The sequence below is a fragment of the Trichomycterus rosablanca genome, chromosome 9 (assembly GCF_030014385.1).
Source record: "Trichomycterus rosablanca isolate fTriRos1 chromosome 9, fTriRos1.hap1, whole genome shotgun sequence".
Taxonomy (NCBI): Eukaryota; Metazoa; Chordata; class Actinopteri; order Siluriformes; family Trichomycteridae; genus Trichomycterus; species Trichomycterus rosablanca.
In genome coordinates this window covers 1,158,531-1,186,101 of record NC_085996.1, presented here as the reverse complement: position 1 = coordinate 1,186,101, position 27,571 = coordinate 1,158,531, and the positions used below count along the sequence as shown (strand labels likewise).

Genomic DNA, 27,571 nt, shown 5'->3' with positions numbered 1-27,571 from the left:
GTTTGGGGAACCTGTTAATGCGTCCATGGTCCCGGTGAGCTGCAGATATTTTAGTCTCATGTAAAATAATGAGGTTGTTTTTGACTCTTAAACACTGAAAATAACACAAATATAATATAAACACACTGAAATACAATTACTAACTGTTAAAAATACAATAAAAGCTGCACTTTAGCTTTACTTTATTGTTTTGTTATGCTTTTTAATGAGTGGAGAGAACTTATGAGCAGTAATAATGAAGAGAGGTTTAGTGTTTTTATGTTGTTCTTTTAATACATTAAGTTAAGAGTTTTAGACTCTGGGAGAAGCTGATTCTGATTCTCACCATTTCTCAGAAGCTGGAGCTGTAACACAAGTTTAAAAGTGAAACAGGAAGGAGAATCATGTGGAGCTGTAACCCTGGATCTGACGCTTATTCCACACTAATGCAGATTCAGCTCATGTTCACATGACATCTTACCACACCGCTCAAGCCAAGCGCTGATCAAAGCACACGTTGAGTTTGAGGGAAACGTTGAGTCTAAGGGTACAAATTTCTCAAAGAAGGCCGTCGAGTTTCAGATTTTGAGTTTAGGGGACGTACAGTTACAAGGTACCACAGTACTAACATTAGCTGTTGATCCAAGTCCACATTCCCTAATACCCTGGGCCCAATCAGAGCATTTCGTGGCCTTTTTATTTCAGTACAGTACAGTTTCCACATCACTGTGTGTGTAAACGTGCATCTAATGCTTACGAGACACTGGAATAACGTTAACTGTTTTCAGGATCTGCTGAACGACGCCGAATCGTGCAGAAATAAAATGCAGACGGCCTCCGCTCTGATCGACGGGCTGAGCGGGGAGAAAGTGCGCTGGACCGAGCAGAGCAGAGAGTTCACCTCACAGATCAGCAGGCAGGTTTCTCTCAGTCTCTCCACGGCTCCTGGGGTCGAACCGAGGTTCACGTGTCTGTCTCTGCTCTGCTCTCAGGCTGGTTGGAGACGTCCTGCAGCTGACCGGCTTCCTGTCCTACTGTGGCCCGTTCAACCAACAGTTCCGTAACATGCTGCTGAAGGAGATCTGGGAGGCCGAGCTCACGAAGAAGAACATTCCCTTCACTGAAAACCTGAACCTGATCTCCATGCTGGTGGACCAGCCCACAGTAGGATTTTATTTAACTACATGATGTGGGATTTAGTCCCAGATACTCAGTTCTGGTTACAGTGCTGGTACTGGTGCTTTATCTAAAGCGACTTAGAGTAGAGTGACAGTACAGTCTCAGCAATTAAGGGTTAAGGGCCTTGCTAAAGGGCCCAACAGCACCAATCTGGCAAAGGTGGGGCTTGAACCATCAAGCTTATGATTACTTATCCAAAACAAAACAGTAAATGTTCTGAGTGTAAAGAGAAGCCCTGATTAATCAGTAGTCAGTACTGATGCCTGATGAGAGTGGGATCAGTGAAGGCTGTTGATGGAAGACCCTCACAGGTGGTATCTTCTCCCCCCTCGTTCAGATCAGCGAGTGGAATCTGCAGGGCCTTCCGGGTGATGACCTGTCGGTGCAGAACGGCATCATTGTCACCAAAGCTACCCGCTTCCCCCTCCTCATCGACCCCCAGACTCAGGGCAAGGCTTGGATCAAGAAGAAGGAGAAAGCCAACGAGCTCCAGGTCAGATCCGTGGCTCAGGCTAGCTAACGTCAGCACTAGGTACACGACATGATGCTAACGAACGCTCCGTATCGTTCCAAGGTCACGTCTCTGAATCACAAGTACTTCCGCACCCATCTGGAGGACAGCCTGTCCCTGGGTCGCCCTCTGCTCATCGAGGATGTACCCGAGGAGCTGGACCCAGCGCTGGATAACGTGCTGGAGAAGAACTTCATCAAGTCTGGATCCTCCTACAAGGTGAGCGTTACATTTACATTTCCGGAATTTAGCAAAAGCGACTTACAGTCTGAGCAATTGAGGGTTTAGGGCCTTGCTTAAGGGCCAAACAGTGGCAGTGGTAGGGTTTGAACCAGCGACCTTCTGCTTACTAGTCCAGTACCTTAACCACTTGGCTACAACTGCCCTACATGTCAATCATTTCTATCACATTTCATCCAAAGGCCCTTACAATTATGACTGAATACAGTTTGAGCATTTAAGGATTAAGGGCCTTGCTTAGGGGCCCAACAGTGGCAGCCTGGTGATGATGGGGCTTAAACAGACAACCGTATGATTACTAGTCCAGTACCTTAATCACTGAACTACCACTGCCCATGCATGTAAATAAATAAACAATGAATGGATTAATCACAGGGCAGATGTAGGTGGGTACCAGAGCTTTTACATCAGGACGTGCCTGCATATCCTGTTCAGTGTTAACCGAAACACTGCGTACGACAGGTTAAAGTCGGAGACAAAGAGATCGACGTGATGGACGGCTTCCAACTCTACATCGCCACCAAGCTGCCCAACCCGTCCTACACGCCCGAGGTCTGTGCCAAAACCTCCATCATCGACTTCACCGTGACCATGAAGGGCCTGGAGAACCAGCTGCTGGGCAGAGTCATCCTGACCGAGAAATACGTACGTCTGCACACGTTTCACGTCATCCCTTACATTCCTTTCAGTGATAAATAATGAGCCGGTCCATCACTGACTGATGTTACACAGGAACTGGAGGCTGAGAGGCTGAATCTGATGCAGGACGTCACGGCCAACAAGAGGAAGATGAAAGAGCTGGAGGATAATTTGCTTTACAAGCTCAGCACCACAAAAGGTGCGTATATAAGATCATACCAAAATAATAATTTAGTATTTAGTCATGAAGTCATGAGTATATTCATGTATTCATCTGTAACAGATCAGGTCTAACAACCGCTACTGTAACGTGGCGGAATGAATTTACCATGTCGGGCTTAGTGGGTAGCACTGTCGCCTCACAGCAAGAAGGTCCTGGGTTTGATCCCCAGGTAGAGCGGTCTGGGTCCTTTCTGTGTGGAGTTTGCATGTTCTCCCCATGCCTGCGTAGGTTTCCACCGGGAGCTCCGGTTTCCTCCGACAGTACAAAGACGTGCAAGTGAGGTGAACTGGAGATACAAAATTGTTCATGACTGTGTTTGATATTAAACCTGTGAACTGATGAATGAAGTGCGTCAAACATGATGTTAAAATCCTCATAAATAAATAAAGAGTCATGTCCTTCTGTGTTGCTATGTTGGCTGACAGAGGGGGGCACGGAGGCGCAGATGATTGATGTGTCCAGCTCTCTGCTGGCATGGGAAACCAGCATGGTCTCAGCAATGAAAAGTTAAAAAGTTATTTATTTAATTTACTTTCTTTTCTTAGTTTTTTGGGAGTAAACTAACACGTCAACCAAGGAGTAGATCTGGCCCAAACAAGAAATACAGCTTATTACCAGTTGAACTTGAGTAAACTTACAAATTCTAGTTTCTAAATGGGCTGGTCCATGTAGCACAAGGTCACAGTAAGTTATTTGAGTAAGTAATAAAGAAACTTTTAGAGGTCTTGTAAATGAAAACAGACTTGTTGTTTAGTCCACCGCCGTCTCTGTCTGTTCAGGCTCTCTGGTCGACGACGAGTCCATGATCGGGATCTTGAGAGTCACTAAGGAAACAGCAGCGGAGGTGAGCGAGAAGCTCAACGTGGCCGCCGAGACGGAGACGAAGATCCTCGCCGCTCAGGAGGAGTACCGTCCGGCGGCGTCCCGCGGCAGCATCCTCTACTTCCTCATCACAGAGATGAGCATGGTCAACGTCATGTACCAGACCTCGCTCGCCCAGTTCCTCAGGATCTTCGACCTCTCCATGTCGAGGTGCCGTTAACCCCGCACCTCCATCTGCAACCACTTTATTATGAGTGCGTCTTTTAATTATGAGTGAATCTTTTCCAGGTCAGAAAAAAACCCCCTGACCCAGAAGCGCATCGCTAACATCATCGACTGTCTGACGTACGAGGTGTTCAGATACACGGTCCGAGGCCTGTACGAGAATCACAAGTTCATCTTCACTCTGCTGCTGGCTCTCAAGATCGATCTGCAGAAGGGCAACATCAAGCACAGCGAGTTCCAGATTCTTATTAAAGGTGCCACCCGAGACAGAAAGCTACAGCACACGATATTTATCCCTCTGTCTCTTTAACTTTCTAATTTAATGCCCTAAACTCATTATAAACATTGGCACAGGGCAAATTAACACTGTAAACACGGTAAAAACAACACAAAGCAGGTGATGCTGTCCTGACAGGATATAAAAGGAGCATTGATGAGTTCTTATAGAAGATTGTATGCAGTAGTAGACCTAGAGCTGAACTCTTTTGGAAGTAACATGTTTTCATTGCTGTAATGTTTAAACCTGACGATACTGTGACATTATTGTAGGACCATTCCGCCGAATCGGTGCCATTTCTGTCCCCAGGAATCTTTCAAATGCATTTATATATTTATTTATTTATATTTATATATATATATATACAGTGTATCACAAAAGTGAGTACACCCCTCACATTTCTGCAAATATTTCATTATATCTTTTCATGGGACAACACTATAGACATGAAACTTGGATATAACTTAGAGTAGTCAGTGTACAACTTGTATAGCAGTGTAGATTTACTGTCTTCTGAAAATAACACAACACACAGCCATTAATGTCTAAATAGCTGCAACATAAGTGAGTACACCCCACAGTGAACATGTCCAAATTGTGCCCAAATGTGTCGTTGTCCCTCCCTGGTGTCATGTGTCAAGGACCCAGGTGTAAATGGGGAGCAGGGCTGTTAAATTTGGTGTTTTGGGTACAATTCTCTCATACTGGCCACTGGATATTCAACATGGCACCTCATGGCAAAGAACTCTCTGAGGATGTGAGAAATAGAATTGTTGCTCTCCACAAAGATGGCCTGGGCTATAAGAAGATTGCTAACACCCTGAAACTGAGCTACAGCATGGTGGCCAAGGTCATACAGCGGTTTTCCAGGACAGGTTCCACTCGGAACAGGCTTCGCCAGGGTCGACCAAAGAAGTCGAGTCCACGTGTTCGGCGTCATATCCAGAGGTTGGCTTTAAAAAATAGACACATGAGTGCTGCCAGCATTGCTGCAGAGGTTGAAGACGTGGGACGTCAGCCTGTCAGTGCTCAGACCATACGCCGCACACTGCATCAACTCGGTCTGCATGGTCGTCATCCCAGAAGGAAGCTGACGCACAAGAAAGCCCGCAAACAGTTTGCTGAAGACAAGCAGTCCAAGAACATGGATTACTGGAATGCCCTGTGGTCTGACGAGACCAAGATAAACTTGTTTGGCTCAGATGGTGTCCAGCATGTGTGGCGGCGCCCTGGTGAGAAGTACCAAGACAACTGTATCTTGCCTACAGTCAAGCATGGTGGTGGTAGCATCATGGTCTTGGGCTGCATGAGTGTTGCTGGCACTGGGGAGCTGCAGTTCATTGAGGGAAACATGAATTCCAACATGTACTGTGACATTCTGAAACAGAGCATGATCCCCTCCCTTCGAAAACTGGGCCTCAGGGCAGTTTTCCAACAGGATAACGACCCCAAACACAACCTCCAAGATGACAACTGCCTTGCTGAGGAAGCTGAAGGTAAAGGTGATGGACTAAACCCAATTGAGCACCTGTGGCGCATCCTCAAGTGGAAGGTGGAGGAGTTCAAGGTGTCTAACATCCACCAGCTCCGTGATGTCATCATGGAGGAGTGGAAGAGGATTCCAGTAGCAACCTGTGCAGCTCTGGTGAATTCCATGCCCAGGAGGGTTAAGGCAGTGCTGGATAATAATGGTGGTCACACAAAATATTGACACTTTGGGCACAATTTGGACATGTTCACTGTGGGGTGTACTCACTTATGTTGCAGCTATTTAGACATTAATGGCTGTGTGTTGAGTTATTTTCAGAAGACAGTAAATCTACACTGCTATACAAGCTGTACACTGACTACTCTAAGTTATATCCAAGTTTCATGTCTATAGTGTTGTCCCATGAAAAGATATAATAAAATATTTGCAGAAATGTGAGGGGTGTACTCACTTTTGTGATACACTGTATATATATAATATATATACTGTATATGCATTGTCTCCCTTTTTCTCCCAACTTTAAGTGCGAGAACGAAGCCAACCCACGCCCCCTCCGACACGTGGGCAGCAGCCGTATGCATCTCATCACCTACACTTTGACGAGTGCAATGCGGATCAGCACTGTGTACGGAGAGACACACCCTGATCAGCGCACTCTCTCCCAGTCTTTGTGCAGGCGCCATCAATCAGCCAGCAGAGGTCATAGTTGCATCAGTTATGAGAGAGTCCCTATCCGGGTTAATATCCCACCCCTATATGAACAACAGGCCAATCGTTGTCCATGTGGCCGCTCAGCCCAGCCGGCAGGCAGAGCCGAGACTCTATACGATGTATGTGAGATCCCAGCTCTGGTGTCCTAGCGCGTGTTTTTACCGCTGCGCCACCTGAGCGGCTTTAAAATGCATTTTTAATTAAGCAAAATATCCTGCACATTGATTTAATAACGAGTTCGGGAGATATAATTTAAAACGTTCATTAAAACTCCCTACAACACTGAAAAAGTAGTATTTCTTCATGTCCCCACTTTGACACGACAGCTTACAGTGAAATATAAGGATTAATGGTTGTGGATCCCTCTGATGTTTGGAGCCAGGTTCAGTTTATCAGAGCAGAACTGAGAACATTTCACAGTGATTGTTTATCTGATTTTTGTTTCACTCTCTCTGTTTGAAGGTGGTGCCGCCCTGGATCTCAAAGCTTGTCCTCGTAAACCCTTCCGCTGGATTCTGGACATGACATGGCTGAACCTGGTTGAGCTGAGCAAACTGCCCCAGTTCACCAACATCATGAGCCAGGTCAGTAACATCCTGTAAAATAAGTTTTATAATATAATAACTTCTAATGGCAAATTCACCAAAAATGTGCAGATAGAAAAATGATTTAAACTAATATGAACACTTGTTTGAAAGCTGGGGTCAGAGCTCAGGGTCAGTCATTGTACTAAGAGATTTAAGGGCCCTACTAAAGGGATTTAAACTCACAGCCTTCCAGTTGATACCCAAAGCTTGCTTTTTACTCTGACACACTGTAGCCTATGAATAATGATGATTACACATTTGTGTTGAGTTTTATTGGCATACAGTTAATAAATAGTATTATTATATTGATGTTTATGCACTCGTTCCTGTTCATACACAAAGGTGTCCCGGAATGAAAAGGGCTGGAAGGCGTGGTTCGATATGGACGCACCAGAGGACGCAGTGATTCCCGATGGTTATAATGATTCACTGGAGATCTTCCACAAATTACTGCTTATCAGGTACAATATCAGTCGTCTAAGGGTACGATTCTTCTCCCTCTGGCTGCTGCAAATTAATTTGATGCCAAAAGTTTTACATCAAGAGTTACATCAACTCAAGACATCATCAAAAAGCATCATCAGCCGTGCAATCAGTGTAAAATTTAGCAGAATGCACCTCATTTTACTTGGAAGATGGGTCTGGGTCTGGATCAGGTCTGATTCTGTGTTTTAAGTAAATGGGCTCATTCAGATACATGAGCTCTGATTTGCTCATGATGGACGAGTCTTGCTTTGATTAATGCCATTACTCCAAACCAGAGAAAAGTTCAGCTCTCCTTACTCCTGATATTAATAATGTATTTATTTTTATGACTTCAGATGGGGTGACCTTAAAGATGCTGTAGATCTTTAAATCTAAATCTACTTTTTTTATTTTCTCCCATTTTTCTCCCGATTTAGCATAGCAAATTAGTCTTCCACCGCTGGGGATCCCGACTGCGTCCGAGGAGGGTATATTCGCCTGTCCCATGCCCCCTCTGACGCATGCACAGTCCCTTAACCCCTTCTTATTTGCCCACGCCTCAGTGGATTGGCACATGAGGCCGAATATCACGCGCCTCGGGCTACTTATCAGGGTCCTTACACAGCATCGGAGACCTCGCCTACTTTTTAGTCCCGTCTTTTCCCACACAACAGACTTCGATTGCCAATTTTGTCTCAGATTTGTGCCCGCTAGAGTCCCAGCACTGGTGTGCTAGCGGAATATATCGCTGTGCCACCCGGGTGCCCTAAATCTACTTTTGTGATAGTTTCAGTGTTTATTAACAGAACCATTCATTAAATTGCTTTCTCAGTTAAAAAGAGGATGAAAATTAATCACCGCTTGTGATTAACCATGTGTGGATCATTACAGTATCAGCAGACCAGGACTTTTAAAGCACCACCATTGTGAATGAAGTGAATTAAAACAAATGTCATGTGACAGATCCTGGAGTCCAGATCGCACGCTGTCTCAGGCCAGGAGCTACGTAGGGCACGCATTGGGTGCGAGGTTCGCCCAGTCTGTTATTCTCAATCTGGAGGCAACGTGGGAGGAGAGCGACCCTCGTACCCCTCTGATCTGCTTCCTCTCCATGGGCTCGGATCCAACCAACCAGATAGAAGCTCTCTCCAAGAAACTCGGACTCGGTAATAAAGCCGTAACTAATTACAGTGGAGCAAAAAGTGGAGGACTGTTTTTTACTGTATGTTGGGTTGCTTGTTTAGAATGCAGAGCTATATCTATGGGACAGGGACAGGAAGTGCATGCGAGGAGGCTGGTGCAGATGTCCATCGCACAGGTACCAACACTACCTACAGAGACGTTTATTATATTCAGAAATTAAATCCTGTGTAAATAAGATTTAATCACACTAAAGATAAGTCTGAGAACTGGTATAGGGTACTGGGGTTCCAGTCTCAGTGATGCTATAGGCTGACAGGGTGTCTGCACATACATGATTGGCTGTGTCTGAGGGAGGAGGGATAGAAGGAAGTCCTTGCACCCAGTGTGCGGTCTGTGAAACCGGACCTGCCGTGACCCTGACCTGGCATAGCCATGACTAAAGCATTTCTGTATGGAGCAAACATCAAGTCTTATTTAGAAGACCTTACAAACCTTCTTGTCATACATTCAGTTTAAAGCTCATCACCAGTAATTGTGTGTCTGACCGTCTGTGGTCCACAGGGAGGCTGGGTCCTGCTGCAGAACTGCCACCTGGGTCTGGAGTTCATGGACGAGCTGCTGGACACCGTGAGCACAGTGGAGAACGTTCATGAGAGCTTCAGGGTGTGGATCACCACGGAGCCACACGACCGCTTCTCCATCACGCTGCTGCAGGTAATGTAACATCATCGACAGGGGGGAAACTTGGGGGAAACCAGGGGGTCGAGGTCTCCGATCATCATCATCAAAGAATCTTCTTGTCGTTTTAGTCCTCCATCAAGTTCTCCAACGATCCTCCTCAGGGAGTGAAAGCCGGACTGAAGCGAACGTTCGTCGGGATCTCTCAGGATCAGCTGGACGTCAGCAACCTGCCCATGTGGAAGCCGCTGCTGTACAGCGTCGCGTTCTTGCACACGGTGGTGCAGGTAGGAACGACCTGGCGCTTACAGGATACGTGGTTTCCCAGAATTACACAGTCTTCACCTTTTTTTGATGCAGGAACGTCGCAAGTTCGGACCCCTGGGCTGGAATATTCCGTACGAGTTCAACTCGGCAGACTTCAGCTCCAGTGTGCAGTTCATCCAGAACCATTTGGATGAGTGCAGTCCCAAAAAGGTTCGGAAAAATGTCTTGCTTTGATAAAAAGTCTTTGGGTGTGTGTGAAACCGAGCTCTCTCTGTACATAGACGCGTTTCCCATCATTCTACACTCCCGAGAAGAGGGCGTGTCTAAATTCTTAGCTCCCTTAAAATGCTCCTACTGAGGCGCCTTAATTCTGAGTGATGATCTGACTGAGCGTCTCCTTAGTGCTGAAGGCAATCCCAGCATTCAGTGCGGCACAACTTTGCTCACAAAAAACTACAAACGTGGCGGATGAATCAATCCAGAGCAACTAACGGAGTTCCTTTGACATGTAAATAAATTCACATTGATGTTTAATTTGTATAAAGGTGCAGGAGGGAGATGTTTGCTGGCGTGCTAGTGGGTTGTGCCGCCTGAGCTTAGTAAGTAGAGCGTCTAAATAATCTGATTATGAGCTCCATGTCTGATTAGAATCCTCTGTACTGAGGGAGCTGATCAGGTTTACAGTGGGGAGCGGGGCGGGTCACTAGGTTCAGTGTGTGTCCTGTGCTCGTGCTGACCAGTTTGGCTTGTTTATCTGCAGGGCGTGTCGTGGGACACCGTGCGCTACATGCTGGGAGAGGTGCAGTACGGAGGCAGAGTGACGGACGACTACGACAAACGACTTCTGAACTGTTTTGCACGAGTAACACACGACCCCCCCAATCTAATAATAAATATAATAACGTTAGCGTATGATGTACGAGAGACGTTTTTAATCCTAACCGCCGCTCTGATTACCAGGTGTGGTTCGGCGACCAGCTGTTCGAGCCCTCGTTCTGCTTCTACACCGACTACAATGTTCCCGTGTGTAAGACGGTGGAGGAATACCTGGAGTATATTCACACTCTGCCCTACGTCGACACCCCTCAAGTGTTCGGTCTGCATCCCAACGCTGATATCACGTAAGAGTCCATCAGAGCTGCTCACACACACTCACAGCAGTCGTGGGGCTTGAACCAGCGACCTTTCGATTACTAGTCCGGTACCTTAACCACTCGGCTACAACTGCATAATAAATGAATCATTAGAAAACCTTCCTACCTGCAACATTACAAACTAGTGGGGCGGCACACTGTTGCCTCAGCGCCCCGTGGGCGGCGTCCTGTGACCACTGATGAAGGTCTAGAAGATGAGCGACTCAAACAGCAGCAATAGATGAGCGATCGTCTCTGACTTTACATCTACAAGGTGGACCGACTAGGTAGGAGTGTCTAATAGAGTGGACAGTGAGTGGACACGGTGTTTAAAAACTCCAGCAGCGCTGCTGTGTCTGATCCACTCATACCAGCACAACACACACTAACACACCACCACCATGTCAGTGTCACTGCAGTGCTGAGAATCATCCACCACCTAAATAATAGCTGCTCTGTGGGGGTCCTGACCATTGAAGAACAGCATAAAAGGACTACAGTCAGTAATTGTAGAACTACAAAGTGCTTCTATGTGGTAAGTGGAGCTGATAAAATGGACAGTGAGGGTAGAAACAAGGAGGTGGTTTTAATGTTATGGCTGATCGGTGTACGTCTACGCTTACAACTGTGACCGAATACAGTTCAAGCCATTAAGGGCTAAGGGCCTCGTTTAGGAGCCCAAACCAGCAATCCTGTGTTTACTAGTTACTGGTAAGTTGTGAGGATAATTGTCTTTGCTAAATGCTAGAAATGAACTTCTGACAGGTATCAGGGTAACACCTCAGCCGAAGTCCTGGACACCATCACAAACATCCAGCCTAAAGAGAGCGCCGGAGGTTCAGGAGAGACGCGAGAGTCGATCGTCTACCGCCTCGCCCAGGACATGCTGGATAAACTCCCTCCCAACTACGTACCTCATGAGGTATAAGAGTGTTTAACAGTGCCGTTTACTTTATAAAGAAATGAATTTATAAGTGGTGATTATTAAATTACAGCCACGCTTAAATGTTCTCGATTAATAATCTGTGTAACATCACTGACCAGGTGAAAGCCAGGCTGGTGAAAATGGGAGCCCTGACCTCCATGAACATCTTCCTGAGGCAGGAGATCGACCGCATGCAGAGGGTCATCAGCGTGGTCCGGACTAGCTTGATCGATCTCAAGTTGGCCATTGAGGGCACCATCATCATGAGTGAGGTAGGAACTGATGACTGGGTCTTACCCACTGTTGCACATTTTCACCACCACTGTAAGCTCGGTCATTCTGAGGCTGCCTGGCCAGTAACGAGCGTTTGTATTGGCTTGCAGAGCCTCAGGGACGCGCTGGACAACATGTTCGACGCTCGAGTCCCAAACCTGTGGAAGAAGCTCTCCTGGGAGTCGTCCACCCTGGGGTTCTGGTTCACCGAGCTCCTGGAGAGAAACGCTCAGTTCCATAGCTGGCTGTTCGATGGGAGGCCCAAAACATTCTGGATGACCGGATTCTTCAATCCCCAGGGTAACCAGACTGTAATCACTTTGATCTGTTTATTAAAAATGGAGAAGATGCACATTTAATCACTAAATTTGGAGTTTTTTTTAGATTGTATTAGGAATTAGAATGAATGAAAAGCCAGCCAGTATGAGACACCAGCTCACGTCAAACCAGTACTGCATGAGTAAGGCTAGAATTAATTCTAAGGCTGGATTAAACACTCATTAGTTTCTTGTGAGGCCGTGCCGTTTACCTTGCCTCGGTGCTACCTCAAGTAACATTTACTCCATTTATTCTTTGACGCTCGGTTTTTACCGCTCGCCACTACACTCAAACTTTAATCTGATTTGTCACTTACCTTTTCAAAGCACCACCAGTAGGACAGTGAAAAGTGAAGCATTGTTTCACAAAACCCAATTAGAACCATGGCATTGTGGGAAAAACACAGAAAGGTGAGAGCGGGTTTGCATTATAGGTAGCAGTCGTACATTTCCTAATCCTGGAATCACATCGTAGCTCTTTAATAAGATTTAGTGCATCTTTAGTGCTGTACGTTTTTATCTTATCACGTGTCCAAATGACGAAGTCCGTATTCTAAACAACTGCATGTAAATAAACCGTCCGTACCATGGTTAGTATTTATTATTGTGTGTGACCGCTGCAGGTTTCCTCACAGCGATGATGCAGGAGGTGACGAGGGCACACCGAGGCTGGGCGCTGGACACCGTCACTCTACACAACGAGGTGTTAAAGCAAACCAAGGAGGAGATCACCACCGCACCCACGGTAAGAGCGCCACACAGAGGGCAGAACACTCAACACCAAATGATGTACATACTGTACATTGCTGTAATTTCATTTGAATTATTTACTATTTATCTGTGCTATTTCTCTATTTTCTGTATATATACAAAATTCTGTCTAGTACATTATCTGTATAATCTTGTCTGTATATTGTAGAGAGATAACAACAGCTGGAAACGAATTCCTCGTGTGTGTAAACATACTTTATATAAAGCAGATTCTGATTTAGTAGCTAAGGTGGTAAATGCTTTATTCCACAGCACAGCCTGCTCCTAATTTCAACACTGTCCATGCTTATATTTATTCATGTATTTATGTTTGTGGTGTAGGAGGGCGTGTACGTGTACGGCCTCTATCTGGACGGAGCCGGCTGGGACCGCAAGAACTGCTGTCTCGTCGAGGCCACGCCCAAAGTGCTGTTCACCCCTCTCCCCGTGGTGCACATATTCGCCATCAACTCCACCGCCCCGAAAGACCCCAGACTGTACGTCTGCCCCGTCTACAAGAAACCCCGGCGCACCGACCTCACCTACATCACCGGAATCGTGCTGCGTACGGTGCAGCCCCCCGACCACTGGATCCTGCGCGGTGTCGCCCTGCTGTGTGATATCAAATAATCGCACCAACACACACACACACCAACACACACCAACACACACGCACACACCAACACACACACACACACTGACCCACACATGCGTTCCGTTTCTTTGTTCAATTCAGTTCATCAAAAAATATTTAAATTGTTATTAAAAGGTTCAGGTTCTTGTTCAGCATTAAAAATAAAAAAAATATGAGTTTATCTTCACTAAACTGTGTTTGATCTTTGGTACAAGTTCTGTCACCACAACTGCAGTTTTTCTGCATTTATAAACAAGATGAATTATATTATTATCAATTTATAGTCTGAGACCCACGACTTTTACTTTATTAAATTCACTTAAATGACTTTCTGAACTGTAAGTAGCTGATCTGTATTCAGCTGGTATGGTCAAAAGTATTCGGACGCCCGACCATTAGCTTGTCGGACGTCCCATTTAAAAAAAAAAACTGACTGATCCTCTGTGTGATCTCTCAGCTAGAACAGCAGCCGCTCCTCTGAGAAGCTTCTCACAAGGCTTTAAAGTGTGTCTGTGGGAATTTGTGCTCATTCTGTAGTACAACAGAGCATTAGTAAGGCTGGGTACTGATGATGATGATGTTCTGGTTTATCCTACAAACTGTTCAAACTGAACGTGAAATAGGAATTTAGAACCTGTAAAAAACATAAACTTGCCATTTACAAAATCCTGTCCAAAAGTATGTGGACGTCCTTCCTAATTAAGCTCATGTGTTTTAGTAATTATGCTAAAGAATTTGCATGCTTACACACTTTCTACATCTACATACTTTATGGCCCTTGTTTGGCACGACTACAGTTTTAAATAGTTTTTACCGCCTGGTCAGGGTCATGGTGATCAAAAACCTTCTCATCCAGCATCAGTGCCCGACGTCACATGCTCTTTTGACTGAACAGGCACAAATTCCCTCAGACACGCCATAAATTCTTGTTTTAAAAAAAGGTTCTTATTGGACCGTGGTAGCCTAGTGGGTAGAGCTTTGGGCTATCAGTCAGAAAATTGCCCTTGAGCAAGGCCCTTAACCCCGTCTGCTCCGGTGCCATACAATGACTGACCCTGCGCTCTGACCCTGCGCTCTGACCCCAGCTTTCAAACTAGCTGGGATATACAAAGAAAGAATTTCATAGTTTCATGTGTAGATAAATATATAAAATAAAAACATTCTTCTTTTTTCATCATTAATTTATATAAATGTACCGACGTCCTCGTTCAGCCCCCGAGGCTCCAGCTGAAGTCTGACCGCTGCACTCGGACCTGGATGTTCCGAATTCCAGCGGTTCCGTCAGGGTCTCGAGCGTTACGTCCGTGCCCCGGTGTTTAGGGGTCTGTAGCCCATCTCTCCCTCCAGCTGTTCGGCGGTGAGCGTCCCCAGGATGGGCTGGCAGTCGGGGTTGAAGACGGAGTAGGCGCTCATCTCTCCGGGTCTCCTGAGCGTGGGGCTGCGCAGACCCTCGTACAGCCAGTAGAACAGAGAGATGAGGAAGAAGGGAAGCCCGAAGTCCAGCTCACAGAAGAGACCCAGCAGAACCAGCCACAGCAGCACCTTCAGCAGGGTCAGGTTAGTGACGGCCAAACGGTCCACGCCCAGCCAGCGGCCCACCGCGCTGTCCAGCAACCAGTCCGAGCTGTCCTGCTACAGGGCAGAGCACAATACAATCAAACTACAACACTCTCAACAGCACTCTCAACAGCACTCTCAACAGCACTCTCAACAGCACTCTCAACAGCACTCTCAACAGCACTCTCAACAGCACTCTCAACAGCACTCTCAACAGCACTCTCAAACTCTACAGCCATCCGAACAATTAACACCAGACCAGAAAGGATCCTGATCCAAACCCAAGTCCAACATACCAGTACCATCGGGCCAGAGTCGACCTGTGATATGAGGATATGGCACGGTGGGTACTGCTGTCTCACACACACACACACACACACACACACACACACACACACACAATCAATCTCAAACACACACACACACACACACACACACAATCAATCTCAAACACACACACACACACACACACACAAACACACATACACACACAATCAATCTCAAACACACACACACACACACACACACACACACACACACACACAAACACACAATCAATCTCAAACACACACACACACACACACACACACACACACACACACAAACACACACACAAACACACAATCAATCTCAAACACACACACACACACACACACACACACACACACACACACACACACACTATCTCAAACACACACTCCGACAAGTGATTTTGCAGCAGCTTCTGATTCTATTCTGGAGCAAACACAATCCTCGGTTGATCTGAAACGCACCAGTTGTGTGTTTCTCAGATTCTGTTCTCCAGTTCCCATAATGCACCTGCTTCAGTTTAGTCAGATTGCTGCAGCAGTCGGTGCGCTCTCAGTGACGATCCCAAGCCAGGACACACATTGAGACCAAGAGTAAGACCTTGTAGTAGAGTGCAGTATTTATCAGACATGCTGGATGATATCAGACACACCTGTATAGTCAGACATGTTTACCTGTATAATGTTTACCTGTATAATCAGACTGTATAGTCAGACATGTTTACCTGTATAATGTTTACCTGTATAATCAGACTGTATAGTCAGACATGTTTACCTGTATAATGTTTACCTGTATAATCAGACTGTATAGTCAGACATGTTTACCTGTATAATGTTTACCTGTATAATCAGACTGTATAGTCAGACATGTTTACCTGTATAATGTTTACCTGTATAATCAGACTGTATAGTCAGACATGTTTACCTGTATAATGTTTACCTGTATAATCAGACTGTATAGTCAGACATGTTTACCTGTATAATGTTTACCTGTATAATCAGACTGTATAGTCAGACATGTTTACCTGTATAATGTTTACCTGTATAATGTTTACCTGTATAATCAGACTGTATAGTCAGACATGTTTACCTGTATAATGTTTACCTGTACAGGTGGGTGTTGCTCAGGCTGGGTGCTCCTCTCACTCGGTTCTGTGTTTGTCTCGGACTCGGCTGCTTTTAAACCACTTTCCTCCACATCTTCTGCTTTCTTCTCTTCCTTCTCCACTTTCCTCCTGGCTCTGAACTCTGCTAACTTCTGTTCCATCTTCAAACATTGAAATGTAAATAAAATAGAGATGAAAAAAGCTTCAATATTTATCACGCTGAGCTACGTGTTCAACCTGAACTACTGCAATAGTGATAATAATAATAATAATAATAGTTCCTGTTATGATGTTGCACACGGACGTTTATAAAAGTCGTACCTCAACGCGTCGTGTTGTTTTCTTTCCCTACCTGCTTTCTGGGAAGTCCCGCCCTCTATGCTGTGATTGGCCAGTGAGGTACCAAGATCCTAGTTAGGATTGGCTGATAGAATTGAAGCGGCGTTACGATTGGAGAGTACAGCAGCTGGACTGTCGGAATACGGGTGGGATAAAGCTCATAACCATCTACTGGCTGTGGTGTGGGTACAGGAGAGGATCGGTTCGTTCTAAACGGTGCAGTTTATTATATTATCATCTCATCAGTAAATCAATTCAGGGAAATGTACACTAATAACAGCCTTAAAGTGTTGAAACGTAAATTTATGTGATAGTAAATTTCACGTTGGTTGATGTGTTTCAGTGCTGTGTGTATATGATTTGTTGATTGGTATGTTCTCCTCTGTACAGTGTTGTTTACAGCAGTGTGTTACTGTAACAACGATAAATGACTCGATCTGTTTTATTTTAGTTTAATAGAACCATCAGTATTAAAGGACCAGGATGGCATCAGCTCCTGCCCAGCAACCCACTCTCACTATAGAGCAAACCAGAGGTAATTCATCCATCCACTCACCCACTCATCCATCCATCCACTCATCCATCCATCCATCCATCCACTCACTCATCCATCCATCCATCCACTCATCCATCCATCCATCCACTCATCCATCCATCCATCCACTCATCCATCCACTCACCCACTCATCCATCCATCCATCCACTCTCACTATAGAGCAAACCAGAGGTAATTCATCCATCCACTCATCCATCCATCCATCCACTCATCCATCCATCCATCCACTCATCCATCCATCCATCCACTCATCCATCCACTCATCCACTCACCCACTCATCCATCCATCCATCCACTCATCCATCCACTCATCCACTCATCCATCCATCCACTCATCCACTCATCCACTCATCCATCCACTCATCCACTCATCCATCCACTCATCCACTCACCCACTCATCCATCCATCCATCCACTCACCCACTCATCCATCCATCCATCCACTTATCCATCCATCCATCCACTCATCCATCCATCCATCCATCCACTCATCCATCCATCCATCCACTCATCCATCCATCCATCCATCCATCCACTCATCCATCCATCCATCCATCCATCTATCCATCCACTCATCCATCCATCCACTCATCCACTCACCCACTCATCCATCCATCCATCCACTCTCACTATAGAGCAAACCAGAGGTAATTCATCCATCCATCCACTCATCCATCCATCCACTCATCCATCCATCCATCCATCCATCCACTCATCCATCCATCCATCCACTCATCCACTCACCCACTCATCCATTCATCCATCCACTCATCCATCCATCCACTCATCCATCCATCCATCCATCCACTCTCACTATAGAGCAAACCAGAGGTAATTCATCCATCCATCCACTCATCCATCCATCCATCCACTCATCCATCCATCCACTCATCCATCCACTCATCCATCCATCCATCCATCCACTCATCCATCCATCCACTCATCCATCCATCCACTCATCCATCCATCCACTCATCCATCCATCCATCCACTCATCCATCCATCCATCCACTCTCACTATAGAGCAAACCAGAGGTAATTCATCCATCCACTCACCCACTCATCCACTCACCCACTCATCCATCCATCCACCCACTCATCCATCCATCCACTCATCCATCCATCCACTCATCCATCCATCCATCCATCCACTCTCACTATAGAGCAAACCAGAGGTAATTCATCCATCCATCCATCCACTCATCCATCCATCCACTCATCCATCCATCCACCCACCCACTCTCACTACAGAGCAAACCAGAGGTAATTAATTTATTCATCCATCCATCCACTCACTCATCCATCCATCATCCATCAGTTGATTTGGGATATTATTTGCCTTTCCATACATCTATTTTTATTCCATACATCCATCTATCCATTAATTCATCCATTCATTCATTTACCCATACATCCAATCATCCATCTAATCACTGACTCTGATTCGCGGTGTCGTTGTGGTGCTTGTTGGTGTTGCAGTGGTCCTGAGCGAGGTGATCCAGGCCTTCTCTGTACCGGAGAACGCGGCGCGGATGGAGGAGGCGCGGGAGAGTACCTGTAACGACATGGGAAAGATGCTGCAGCTGGTCCTGCCCGTCGCTACGCAGATCCAGCAGGAGGTCATCAAGTCCTACGGCTTCAACAACGAAGGGGAAGGTGAGAGGACGCTTACCGTTACGTTACTGTTACCGTTACTGTTATCGTTACCGTTACCGTTACTGCTGTTACCGTTACTGTTATCGTTACCGTTACCGTTACTGTTATCGTTACTGTTACCGTTACTGTTACTGTTATCGTTACTGTTACCGTTACTGTTACTGTTATCGTTACTGTTATCGTTACCGTTACCGTTACTGTTACTGTTATCGTTACTGTTATCGTTACTGTTATCGTTACCGTTACCGCTGTTACCGTTATCGTTACTGTTACTGTTATCGATACTGTTACCGTTACGTTACTGTTATCGTTACCGTTACCGCTGTTACCGTTACTGTTACTGTTACTGTTATCGTTACTGTTACCGCTGTTACCGTTACTGTTACTGTTATCGTTACCGCTGTTACAGTTACCGTTACTGTTACTGTTGTCGTTACCGTTACCGTTACTGTTACTGTTATCGTTACCGTTACCGCTGTTACCGTTATCGTTACTGTTACTGTTATCGTTACTGTTACCGTTACCGTTACTGTTATCGTTACCGTTACCGCTGTTACCGTTACTGTTACTGTTACCGCTGTTACCGTTACTGTTACTGTTATCGTTACCGCTGTTACAGTTACCGTTACTGTTACTGTTGTCGTTACCGTTACTGTTACTGTTATTGTTACTGTTACCGCTGTTACCGTTACTGTTACTGTTATCGTTACCGCTGTTACAGTTACCGTTACTGTTACTGTTATCGTTACTGTTACCGTTACCGTTACTGTTATCGTTACCGTTACCGCTGTTACCGTTACTGTTACCGTTACTGTTACTGTTATCATTACTGTTACCGCTGTTACCGTTACTGTTACTGTTATCGTTACCGCTGTTACAGTTACCGTTACTGTTACTGTTGTCGTTACCGTTACCGTTACCGTTACTGCTTTGTTTCTCTGGGACGATCGACTCGGTTTTAGTCCCACTGCTGGTCGCCCTATTTTTAGCCTGTAACTTACTGACAGCACCGGATCACAGTGAATAATTCAGACTGACGTTTGGCTCAGTCCATTTTCCAGTCCAGAAATTTGGCATGTTGGCTGATAGCTCTCTGTGCCCTCTTGGTCCCTCAGGTGTGTTGAAGTTTGCCCGGGTGGTGAAGATGTACGAGTCTCAGGATCCAGAAATCGCCGCCATGTCGCTCAAACTCAAATCTCTCCTGCTGCCACCACTCTCGACCCCTCCCATCGGTGGAGGAATACCTGCGTCCTAAACCCCGCTCAGACACATCGCCGTCTACGTCTCGTCTACCAGCCATCATACAGCGCGTTTACTAAAAGATGCACAGACGCCCCCTCTCCCTAAGATGACCTTTCATTCATTTGTACTGTCCAAGAACTACAACACGTTCCAGATTTCTTTCATTTTTATTCCTACGTGTTCATGAGTTTGAATCTCAGCTCTGCTCAACGATCGGCTCGTGTGAGGGAGGGGATTCTTCATAACTGCTGCAGTCACGCCCTCTGCTGGCTGATCGATGGTGCTGCACAGAGACGGGGGTTATTGGAGATCAGTGCGTGTGCGCGATACGGATCTTCCTGTATGAGAAGAAGCGGTCATTACTGCACGTTTCGGTCAGGAGTGGAGGTCTGCAGCAGTAGAGGGGAAACACCATCAGGGCATCGGATACGACTAAATTGGGAGGAAAATTGAGGGGAAATTGATTCATTTTCTTATCTACTTGTCCAATTATGGTCGGGGGGACGGGTGCTGGAACCCGTCCCAGCTTTTCAATGGGCGCAAGACACACGGTAACAGAAAGGACCCGGACCTCCACGCCTTGGGGGTCGAACCAAGGATTTTTTTGCTGTGAGGCGACAGTGCTACCCACCGAACCGCCCGAGGGGAGATTGTATTTTATAAAAAGTTTAAATCCACTTATGGATCTTTTTTGTCTGTAAATGTTTTTGTTTATTATTATTAATAATAATAATATTAATGATAAAAATGTGTGACCATCCAGTCTGATTTGTACTCAGCATTATGTGACACTGCAGGCTTCTTGTGAAGGGATTAAACGCCACAATAATTGTCCGTATTCGCCTAATTTCAAGGTGAATGTTACACAAAACGCTTATTCTTCAGCCACGCCCACACGTACACTCCTGTGGGCTCTGAGCGTCCTGCTCACATCAGGTACAACCAAACAACAAAGCTCCACTGGAGCTGATGGAACGGTGTGTACTAGTGAAGCTGGAGGAGCTGCAGGATCTGGATGTAGATCACGATCCGTCCTGTTATAGCCGACACGGCGCAGGATTGTGCTGCCACGCTCGCTCTCGCTCTCTCATCACATCTGTAAACTGTTGTGGCGGCTTCTCCTGCGTCCGCCCGGCTGCCCTCTACCAACGTCTTCACCGTCTTCCTGCCTCATCACCGCACTGCAGATCAGCCGAGAGCGGCCGCAATATCAACCAGGGTTTTTATTCATAAATATTTATAAGAGAAGCTGAGAAGAGAAATCTGTTCTCATATCGGCCCGAATCAAACGTCAGAACAGAATCTGGTTCAGTTATTGTTGCTGGAACTTCTTCCAAGTGTGAAGTGTGGTGGAGGAAGTATGGAGATGTGTTTTTAATCGGTTCAGACCTCACCGATCAGCCATAACATTAAAACCACCTCCACATGTTATCAGCTCCACTTACCATATAGAAGCACCTTGTAGTTCTACAATTACTGACTGTAGTCCATCTGTTTCTCTGCATGCTTTGTTACTCCCTTTCACCCTGTTCTTCAATGGTCAGGACCCCCACAGGACCACCACAGAGCAGCTATTATTTAGGTGGTGGATGATTCTCAGCACTGCAGTAACACTGACATGGTGGTGGTGTGTTAGTGTGTGTTGTGCTGGTGTGAGTGGATCAGACACAGCAGCGCTGCTGGAGTTTTTAAACACCTCACTGTCACTGCTGGACTGAGAATAGTCCACCAAAGATATCCAGCCAACAGCGCCCCGTGGGCAGCGTCCTGTGACCACTGATGAAGGTCTAGAAGATGAGCGACTCAAACAGCAGCAATAGACGAGCGATCGTCTCTGACTTTACATCTACAAGGTGGACCGACTAGGTAGGAGTGTCTAATAGAGTGGACAGTGAGTGGACACGGTGTTTAAAAACTCCAGCAGCGCTGCTGTGTCTGATCCACTCATACCAGCACAACACACACTAACACACCAGCACCATGTCAGTGTCACTGCAGTGCTGAGAATGATCCACCACCTAAATAATACCTGCTCTGTGGGGGTCCTGACCATTGAGTAACAGGGTGAAAGGGGGTAACAAAGCATGCAGAGAAACAGATGGACTACAGTCAGTAATTGTAGAACTACAAAGTGCTTCTATATGGTAAGTGGAGCTGATAACATGGACAGTGAGTGTAGAAACAAGGAGGTGGTCATAATGTTATGGTTGATCGGTGTATATTTTTATAGTTTTCATATGTTTATTCTGTTTGCTTTATCCTGGTCAGGGTTGCGGTGGGTCCGAATCATTGAGCGAAAGGCAAGAAACATCCACACACACACACACACACACACACTCCAGTGAACCTGCTGTATTTATTCATTTCCTCTTAACTAGAAAATCTTTTAATTCTTTGATGTTTCAGTTTTTTGTGTTTATTTTAGTTTTTCCAGCTTCTGTTTTTTATAAGAATTAAAACCTAAAAGAAACCTGAAGAATTCTCAGTATGAATGAAAGTCTCTGTTGTGAATGTTGGTTCTGATCCTCTGCTGAGCTTCTGCTGAGCTTCTGTTGAGCTTCTGCTGAGCTTCTGCTGAGCTTCTGCTGAGCTTCTGTTGAGCTTCTGCTGAGCTTCTCACGGTTCGATTCGATTCTCTAGATGATTTGTATTGTATATATTAGATATTTTATTGGGTGTAACTGGGACCTTGGGTCATAATTTCGTTCCACCTCATGTACCACATATGATGTGAATGACAATAAACCCTCCTTGATTGATTGATTCTGCCGTGAGAAATGATGCTGCTGTGTGTAAAATCTCATCACAAACACGATTCCAACAACCAGCGTTCATCTCACACCAGCTTTATTAGATGGAGAAGAAGGGAAAGGGAAGAGAAGGAAGCAGCCGGTCGGAGATATTCACGTCCTCAGCTAGATCCACGTCTCGTTTCAGAACCTGGGTGAGGAGCGGGCGTCACGTCTTCGGCTTTTCTAGCCACGGAGCCACTGTTCTGCCCCCAAGAGGAAATGATTTCATCCTCCAGATCTAAGAGTTCCACAGGGTAGAACCATGATGAGCAGGTACATCAAGTATACGACGGTGCTGAGGTAACCGATGATGCTCTGTATGGGGTGGTGAAGACAGAATCCTGGTACTGGAGGAGCCCAACATCTAAGAACATCAAGCTCAGCTCACAAAGTCCCAGAATTCCTTTAGAAATCCAAAACCACCACCACGAGCAACCAACAGTTCTCAGAAGCACCAGGAACCACAGACTCTGGTATCATGAGGACTTCTGGTACCAAGATGGAACCCAAGTCTGGAACAGCGATCGTATCCTGCACAGAGTAGTTTAAGACGGACCTGACCCTGAGAGCACCGGAGAACATTCCGGTACGGCGGAGCTCTCAACCACAAAGCTCTCAGCCAAGAAGCAAGAAGGGAACAAGATGGACCGGTCCAAGTCTGGAGGGACCAACGTGGGGCAGAACGCAGCAGTGCCAGGTGGATGGTCAAGGGAACGGCATCTTCACGTTGATAAAAGCTGAAGTCCTGAAGGTGGAAAAGCTGGTTTGAGGTCTGCTGAGTCTTCTGCTCCTCACCAAATGATCTTACATGGAGAATTCTCTGAGAACGTGCTATCTAGCTGAGGAGGGAATATCATTTGGGGGATTGTGGGGAAATTAGAGGGGGGAAACTTTGTTTGATCTCTTGTTAAAGATCCTCTTCACCCTCTGCCAGGATCTCCTGAAGAATCCCAGGATCTGGTCCTTCTTTTTCTTCATCTTGATGCCTTTGGATGAGAGAAGAAGAATGAAACACGGTTCGGTGATGATGGTTTGATGTCCAGAAGAACTGGATGGGAATCTTTACTCACAGATTGGTTTCTCGGCAGGAGCTTCAGCAGGTTGCTCCTTCACGGTGGTTTTGGAGATTATCTGGTCCCTGGTGTTCATGTTCGGCTCAACCAGGATCTTCTCGCAGGCTGGTTTAGGGTTCGGCATCCAGATACTCCTGGTGAATTTCACGATCTCCTTCCTTTCATCGAAAGTGTCCGTCAGCGTGTCCAGTATGGAGTCGGTCAGCTGAGAGGAGGCCACATTAAGCTCCTCTGACATGATGCTGGTGCTGGACTCGGCGTCCCCAACCTTCTCGTCCACACTATCGGGCAGGGGGACGTTGGCGCTCCCCGGTGAGTCCTGGACCTGCTCCATGATTTCTCTGCCAATGTAGATGGTGATGATCTCCATGTCGTCGTCCTCAGGCATCGGTGTGGATTCTCTCTGGATCTCCATCTGATTCACCCAGGAGAAGAAATTTAATTCAGTTCTTTTATTAAAAATTCATTTCAAATCATTTCTGTTATTAACGCTGCAAAATTCCTCAGCTTTGAACTGATTAAATATCGAGTCTGATATGAATTCATGACACTGGTGATGTTGTGGATCAGTTTTTATTATTAATTCTTTATTATTTTGTATAAAATACCGGGACGTCCTGAAACGTCTCAATTATTCTATTCAAATAAGAGCTGAAACAGTCAAATGTTCATTAGATCAGATTAAATGAGATTAGATGAGATATTAGATTATTTTAGATTAAATATTATGATATTATATGAGATCAGATTAAATAAAATGACCGTTAATGAGAGTAAATTAAATAAAATAAGATTATATAAATATTACATTAGATATTAGATTATTTTAAATCAGATTAAATAAAATGATATGAAATAAAATCAGATGGTTGTTTGATCTCACCTCTCTCTCTCTCTCTCTCTCTCTCTCTCTCGCGCTTGTTGCTTCTCCGGGTGCAGAAGTGAAGTGATGAACTCTCTCCCTCCTCCTGAAGGACCCGCAGCACCGCGATCAGGAATCCCGTGACGTCACAGTAGGCGAAACAGCACCTCAGCTCAGGTGTGACGCGTCGCTGCGCGGCTGCTCGGTCACGTGATTTGAGTTTAAAGTACCGGCGTGGACGCGCATGCGCGGTAACTCCGCGTGTAGCTGCTTGATGTATTATTGTAATAATTGGTGTTAAAGCGGCTTAAATCATCATGAAGTTTTAAACGACGATCAGTAACTGGTTCCAGTGATCCTTCACCTCTGTACATCTCACACCTCAACACTCAGTGTGGTTTTAAACTCCTGAATGTCACGTTTTATACACAGTTACACATAAAGCAGACATCCCAAGTTGCAAAAACTCATTTCAGGGAGGTACCCCCGAAAGATAATAGATTTATGTACCCTACATAGTGCACTAGATAGTGTACTAGATAATAGACTTATGTTTCTTACATAATGCTATAGGCAGCGTATTAGTTAACAGATTTAGGTTCCCTACATAGTGCACTAAATTGTATATCAGATAACGGATTTATGTTCCCTACATAGTGCACTAGATAGTGTATTAGATAACGCATTCATGTTCACTACATAGTGCACTAGAAGGTATAACTAGTTGATGACTTGTGTTCCTTACATAGTGCACTAGATAGTGTATTACATAATTAATTATGTTCCCTACATAGCGCACTAAATTGTATATCAGATAACGCATTTATATTCCCTACATAGTGCACTAGACAGTATATTAGACAATTGATTTATGTTCCCTACACAGTGCGCTAGATTGTATATCAGATAACGGATTTAATACGCGATCGGGGAAAAAAGTCTGTGTCGCCTGCATGCGCGTTTGTGTGTGTGTGTGTGTCGCTCTTGGCCGCTCGTTCTAGATTCCGGGAGATTTTATCTGACTTGTGGGCATCAGGGAGCCGCTATGTATATGCGCGAGACTCCCGGAACTTCTGGAGACTTGGGATGTCTGCATAAAGGAACATGTAGCGGATCCGAACCCATGCACATCATGATCAGAATATAGAATACGCTAATATATGATAGAATACGCCACAGATCTTAAATAAACTCAGGGGTTGGAGACGACCGATCCAGCAGCTTTAGCTGGAGTTTCTGTCTGGAGTTCAGGGTAGATTTGAGTGTTTTAGTGTTTTGGATGCTGTTCTGTTGTAGTAGTCGCTCTCCTCTCTGCTTCAGTTTCTTTACTAACTTGTTCAGGTCGTGTAAAATATATATTTAAAATCGACATGTGAAATGTTTCCGGAGCCACTGGCTGCCACACAATTCTAAATCGTAGATTCACGCCCTGGCTCCTTTTTTATTCTGAACTAAACCAAAAACTTGAGCGACTGGAACCGGACCGCAGTACTGAATGTTAATAAGAGGGGCTGATGGGTAATGTGCACTGCTGTTGATGTTTCATCTAAAACTCTTTTTATATTATAATTCAATAAACAAAATAAAACTAAAGGATATTTGAGCAAAGCTCAGATCAGTAAATAATAAGACAGAACTGTCCTCACAGCAAGAAGGTCCTGGGTTCGATCCCCAGATGGGACGGTCCGGGTCCTTTCTGTGTGGAGTTTGCATGTTCTCCCCGTGTCCGTGTGGGTTTCCTCCGCAGCTCCGGTTTCCTCTCACAGTCCAAAGACGTGCAAGTGAGGTGAATTGGAGACACTGAATTGTCCATGACTGTGCTTGATGTAAACTTGTGACCTGATGAATCTTGTGTAATGAGTAACTACCGTTCCTGTCATGATGTAACCAAAGTGTAAAACATGACGTTAAAATCCTAATAAACAAACAAACAGAACCGTCCTGCAGAAATCTCACACAGAGACGTGATTCCTCCCACTCTTATAAATGCAACTTACTTTATTTTAACAAAAAAGTGACATATTGCAGCTTTTTTATAAATAAATAAATAAATAAACAGCGTGAACATCAGTAAGTCTGTTCAGGAGGTTTAAAGCTGCAGTGTGAAACTCTTCAGGATTGGGAGAGCTGGAGACCCCCTGTGGAAGAAAAGCGCTACTGCAAGTGACTGATGGAATAATTAATCTGAGAGCAGCGTCACTGTGAGTTGTGAGTTCAGTGTTGTAATGCTGTACGAGGTTGTGATGTTCATGCACCACATACACCCACTTGTGTCTGTGTTATTGCTGTCGGGTCATTTTTGGTGTCCGTGCATCATTCGGCTGGTCCAGTAAACCCAGTTTAGAAACAGCGGCGTGTATGAAGAGCTAAACTGGTTTGACACCAGTCAGTAAATCACGTGAATATGAGGCAGCGCCGGAGATCCACAGCAGATCTGAGCAGAGGATCCATTTATAAACGTGCCGTGAGTGTCGTTCATACGTGTGTGTTTAACCGTACAAACACACAAATTCTTTCCTTTGAAGTTTTTTGGGAAATTCCAACGTAAAGGTCGTGGAATACTGCGAGATTAAACCGTCAGCTGTTCCTGACCATCACCGAGCTGCTCCTCAG

General features: G+C 45.4%; 3 protein-coding genes across 4 annotated transcripts in view; 2 read left to right on the top strand and 1 right to left on the bottom strand.

The window, feature by feature from the left end:
* Positions 1 to 13,659, top strand: part of LOC134320216 (dynein axonemal heavy chain 8-like) — a 32,376-nt gene extending 18,717 nt beyond the window's left edge. The window contains exons 30-51 of the mRNA XM_063001541.1: positions 768 to 895; positions 972 to 1,143; positions 1,496 to 1,651; positions 1,733 to 1,888; positions 2,372 to 2,554; positions 2,642 to 2,747; positions 3,551 to 3,803; positions 3,882 to 4,072; positions 6,758 to 6,879; positions 7,225 to 7,343; positions 8,311 to 8,513; positions 8,592 to 8,665; positions 9,052 to 9,204; positions 9,300 to 9,455; positions 9,529 to 9,645; positions 10,196 to 10,297; positions 10,396 to 10,556; positions 11,334 to 11,490; positions 11,613 to 11,765; positions 11,877 to 12,066; positions 12,707 to 12,828; positions 13,176 to 13,659. Coding sequence (XP_062857611.1) covers positions 768 to 895; positions 972 to 1,143; positions 1,496 to 1,651; positions 1,733 to 1,888; positions 2,372 to 2,554; positions 2,642 to 2,747; positions 3,551 to 3,803; positions 3,882 to 4,072; positions 6,758 to 6,879; positions 7,225 to 7,343; positions 8,311 to 8,513; positions 8,592 to 8,665; positions 9,052 to 9,204; positions 9,300 to 9,455; positions 9,529 to 9,645; positions 10,196 to 10,297; positions 10,396 to 10,556; positions 11,334 to 11,490; positions 11,613 to 11,765; positions 11,877 to 12,066; positions 12,707 to 12,828; positions 13,176 to 13,463 — 3,462 coding nt within the window. The 3' untranslated portion in view covers positions 13,464 to 13,659. The remainder of the gene's footprint in view (positions 1 to 767; positions 896 to 971; positions 1,144 to 1,495; positions 1,652 to 1,732; positions 1,889 to 2,371; positions 2,555 to 2,641; positions 2,748 to 3,550; positions 3,804 to 3,881; positions 4,073 to 6,757; positions 6,880 to 7,224; positions 7,344 to 8,310; positions 8,514 to 8,591; positions 8,666 to 9,051; positions 9,205 to 9,299; positions 9,456 to 9,528; positions 9,646 to 10,195; positions 10,298 to 10,395; positions 10,557 to 11,333; positions 11,491 to 11,612; positions 11,766 to 11,876; positions 12,067 to 12,706; positions 12,829 to 13,175) is intronic.
* An 85-nt stretch (positions 13,660 to 13,744) lies between these two features.
* LOC134320218 (SAYSvFN domain-containing protein 1-like) lies at positions 13,745 to 17,368 on the bottom strand. 2 transcript variants are annotated; one of them, XM_063001545.1, is made up of 3 exons: positions 16,791 to 17,368; positions 16,438 to 16,599; positions 13,745 to 15,099 (listed from the first exon to the last, which is right to left on the bottom strand). In XM_063001545.1, exons 2-3 carry the CDS (start codon positions 16,597 to 16,599, stop codon positions 14,764 to 14,766), a joined length of 498 nt encoding a protein of 165 aa, XP_062857615.1. In that variant the 5' UTR covers positions 16,791 to 17,368; the 3' UTR covers positions 13,745 to 14,763. The 2 variants fall into 2 exon arrangements, with proteins under 2 accessions (XP_062857615.1, XP_062857614.1); XM_063001544.1 differs by lacking the exon at positions 16,791 to 17,368 and having other exon boundaries at positions 16,438 to 16,779.
* On the top strand, positions 16,912 to 20,993 carry LOC134320219 (protein C10-like). Its single transcript, XM_063001546.1, has 4 exons — positions 16,912 to 16,993; positions 17,229 to 17,312; positions 18,813 to 18,989; positions 20,105 to 20,993. Exons 2-4 carry the CDS (start codon positions 17,261 to 17,263, stop codon positions 20,242 to 20,244), a joined length of 369 nt encoding a protein of 122 aa, XP_062857616.1. The 5' UTR covers positions 16,912 to 16,993; positions 17,229 to 17,260; the 3' UTR covers positions 20,245 to 20,993.
* Positions 20,994 to 27,571: the final 6,578 nt, after the last annotated feature.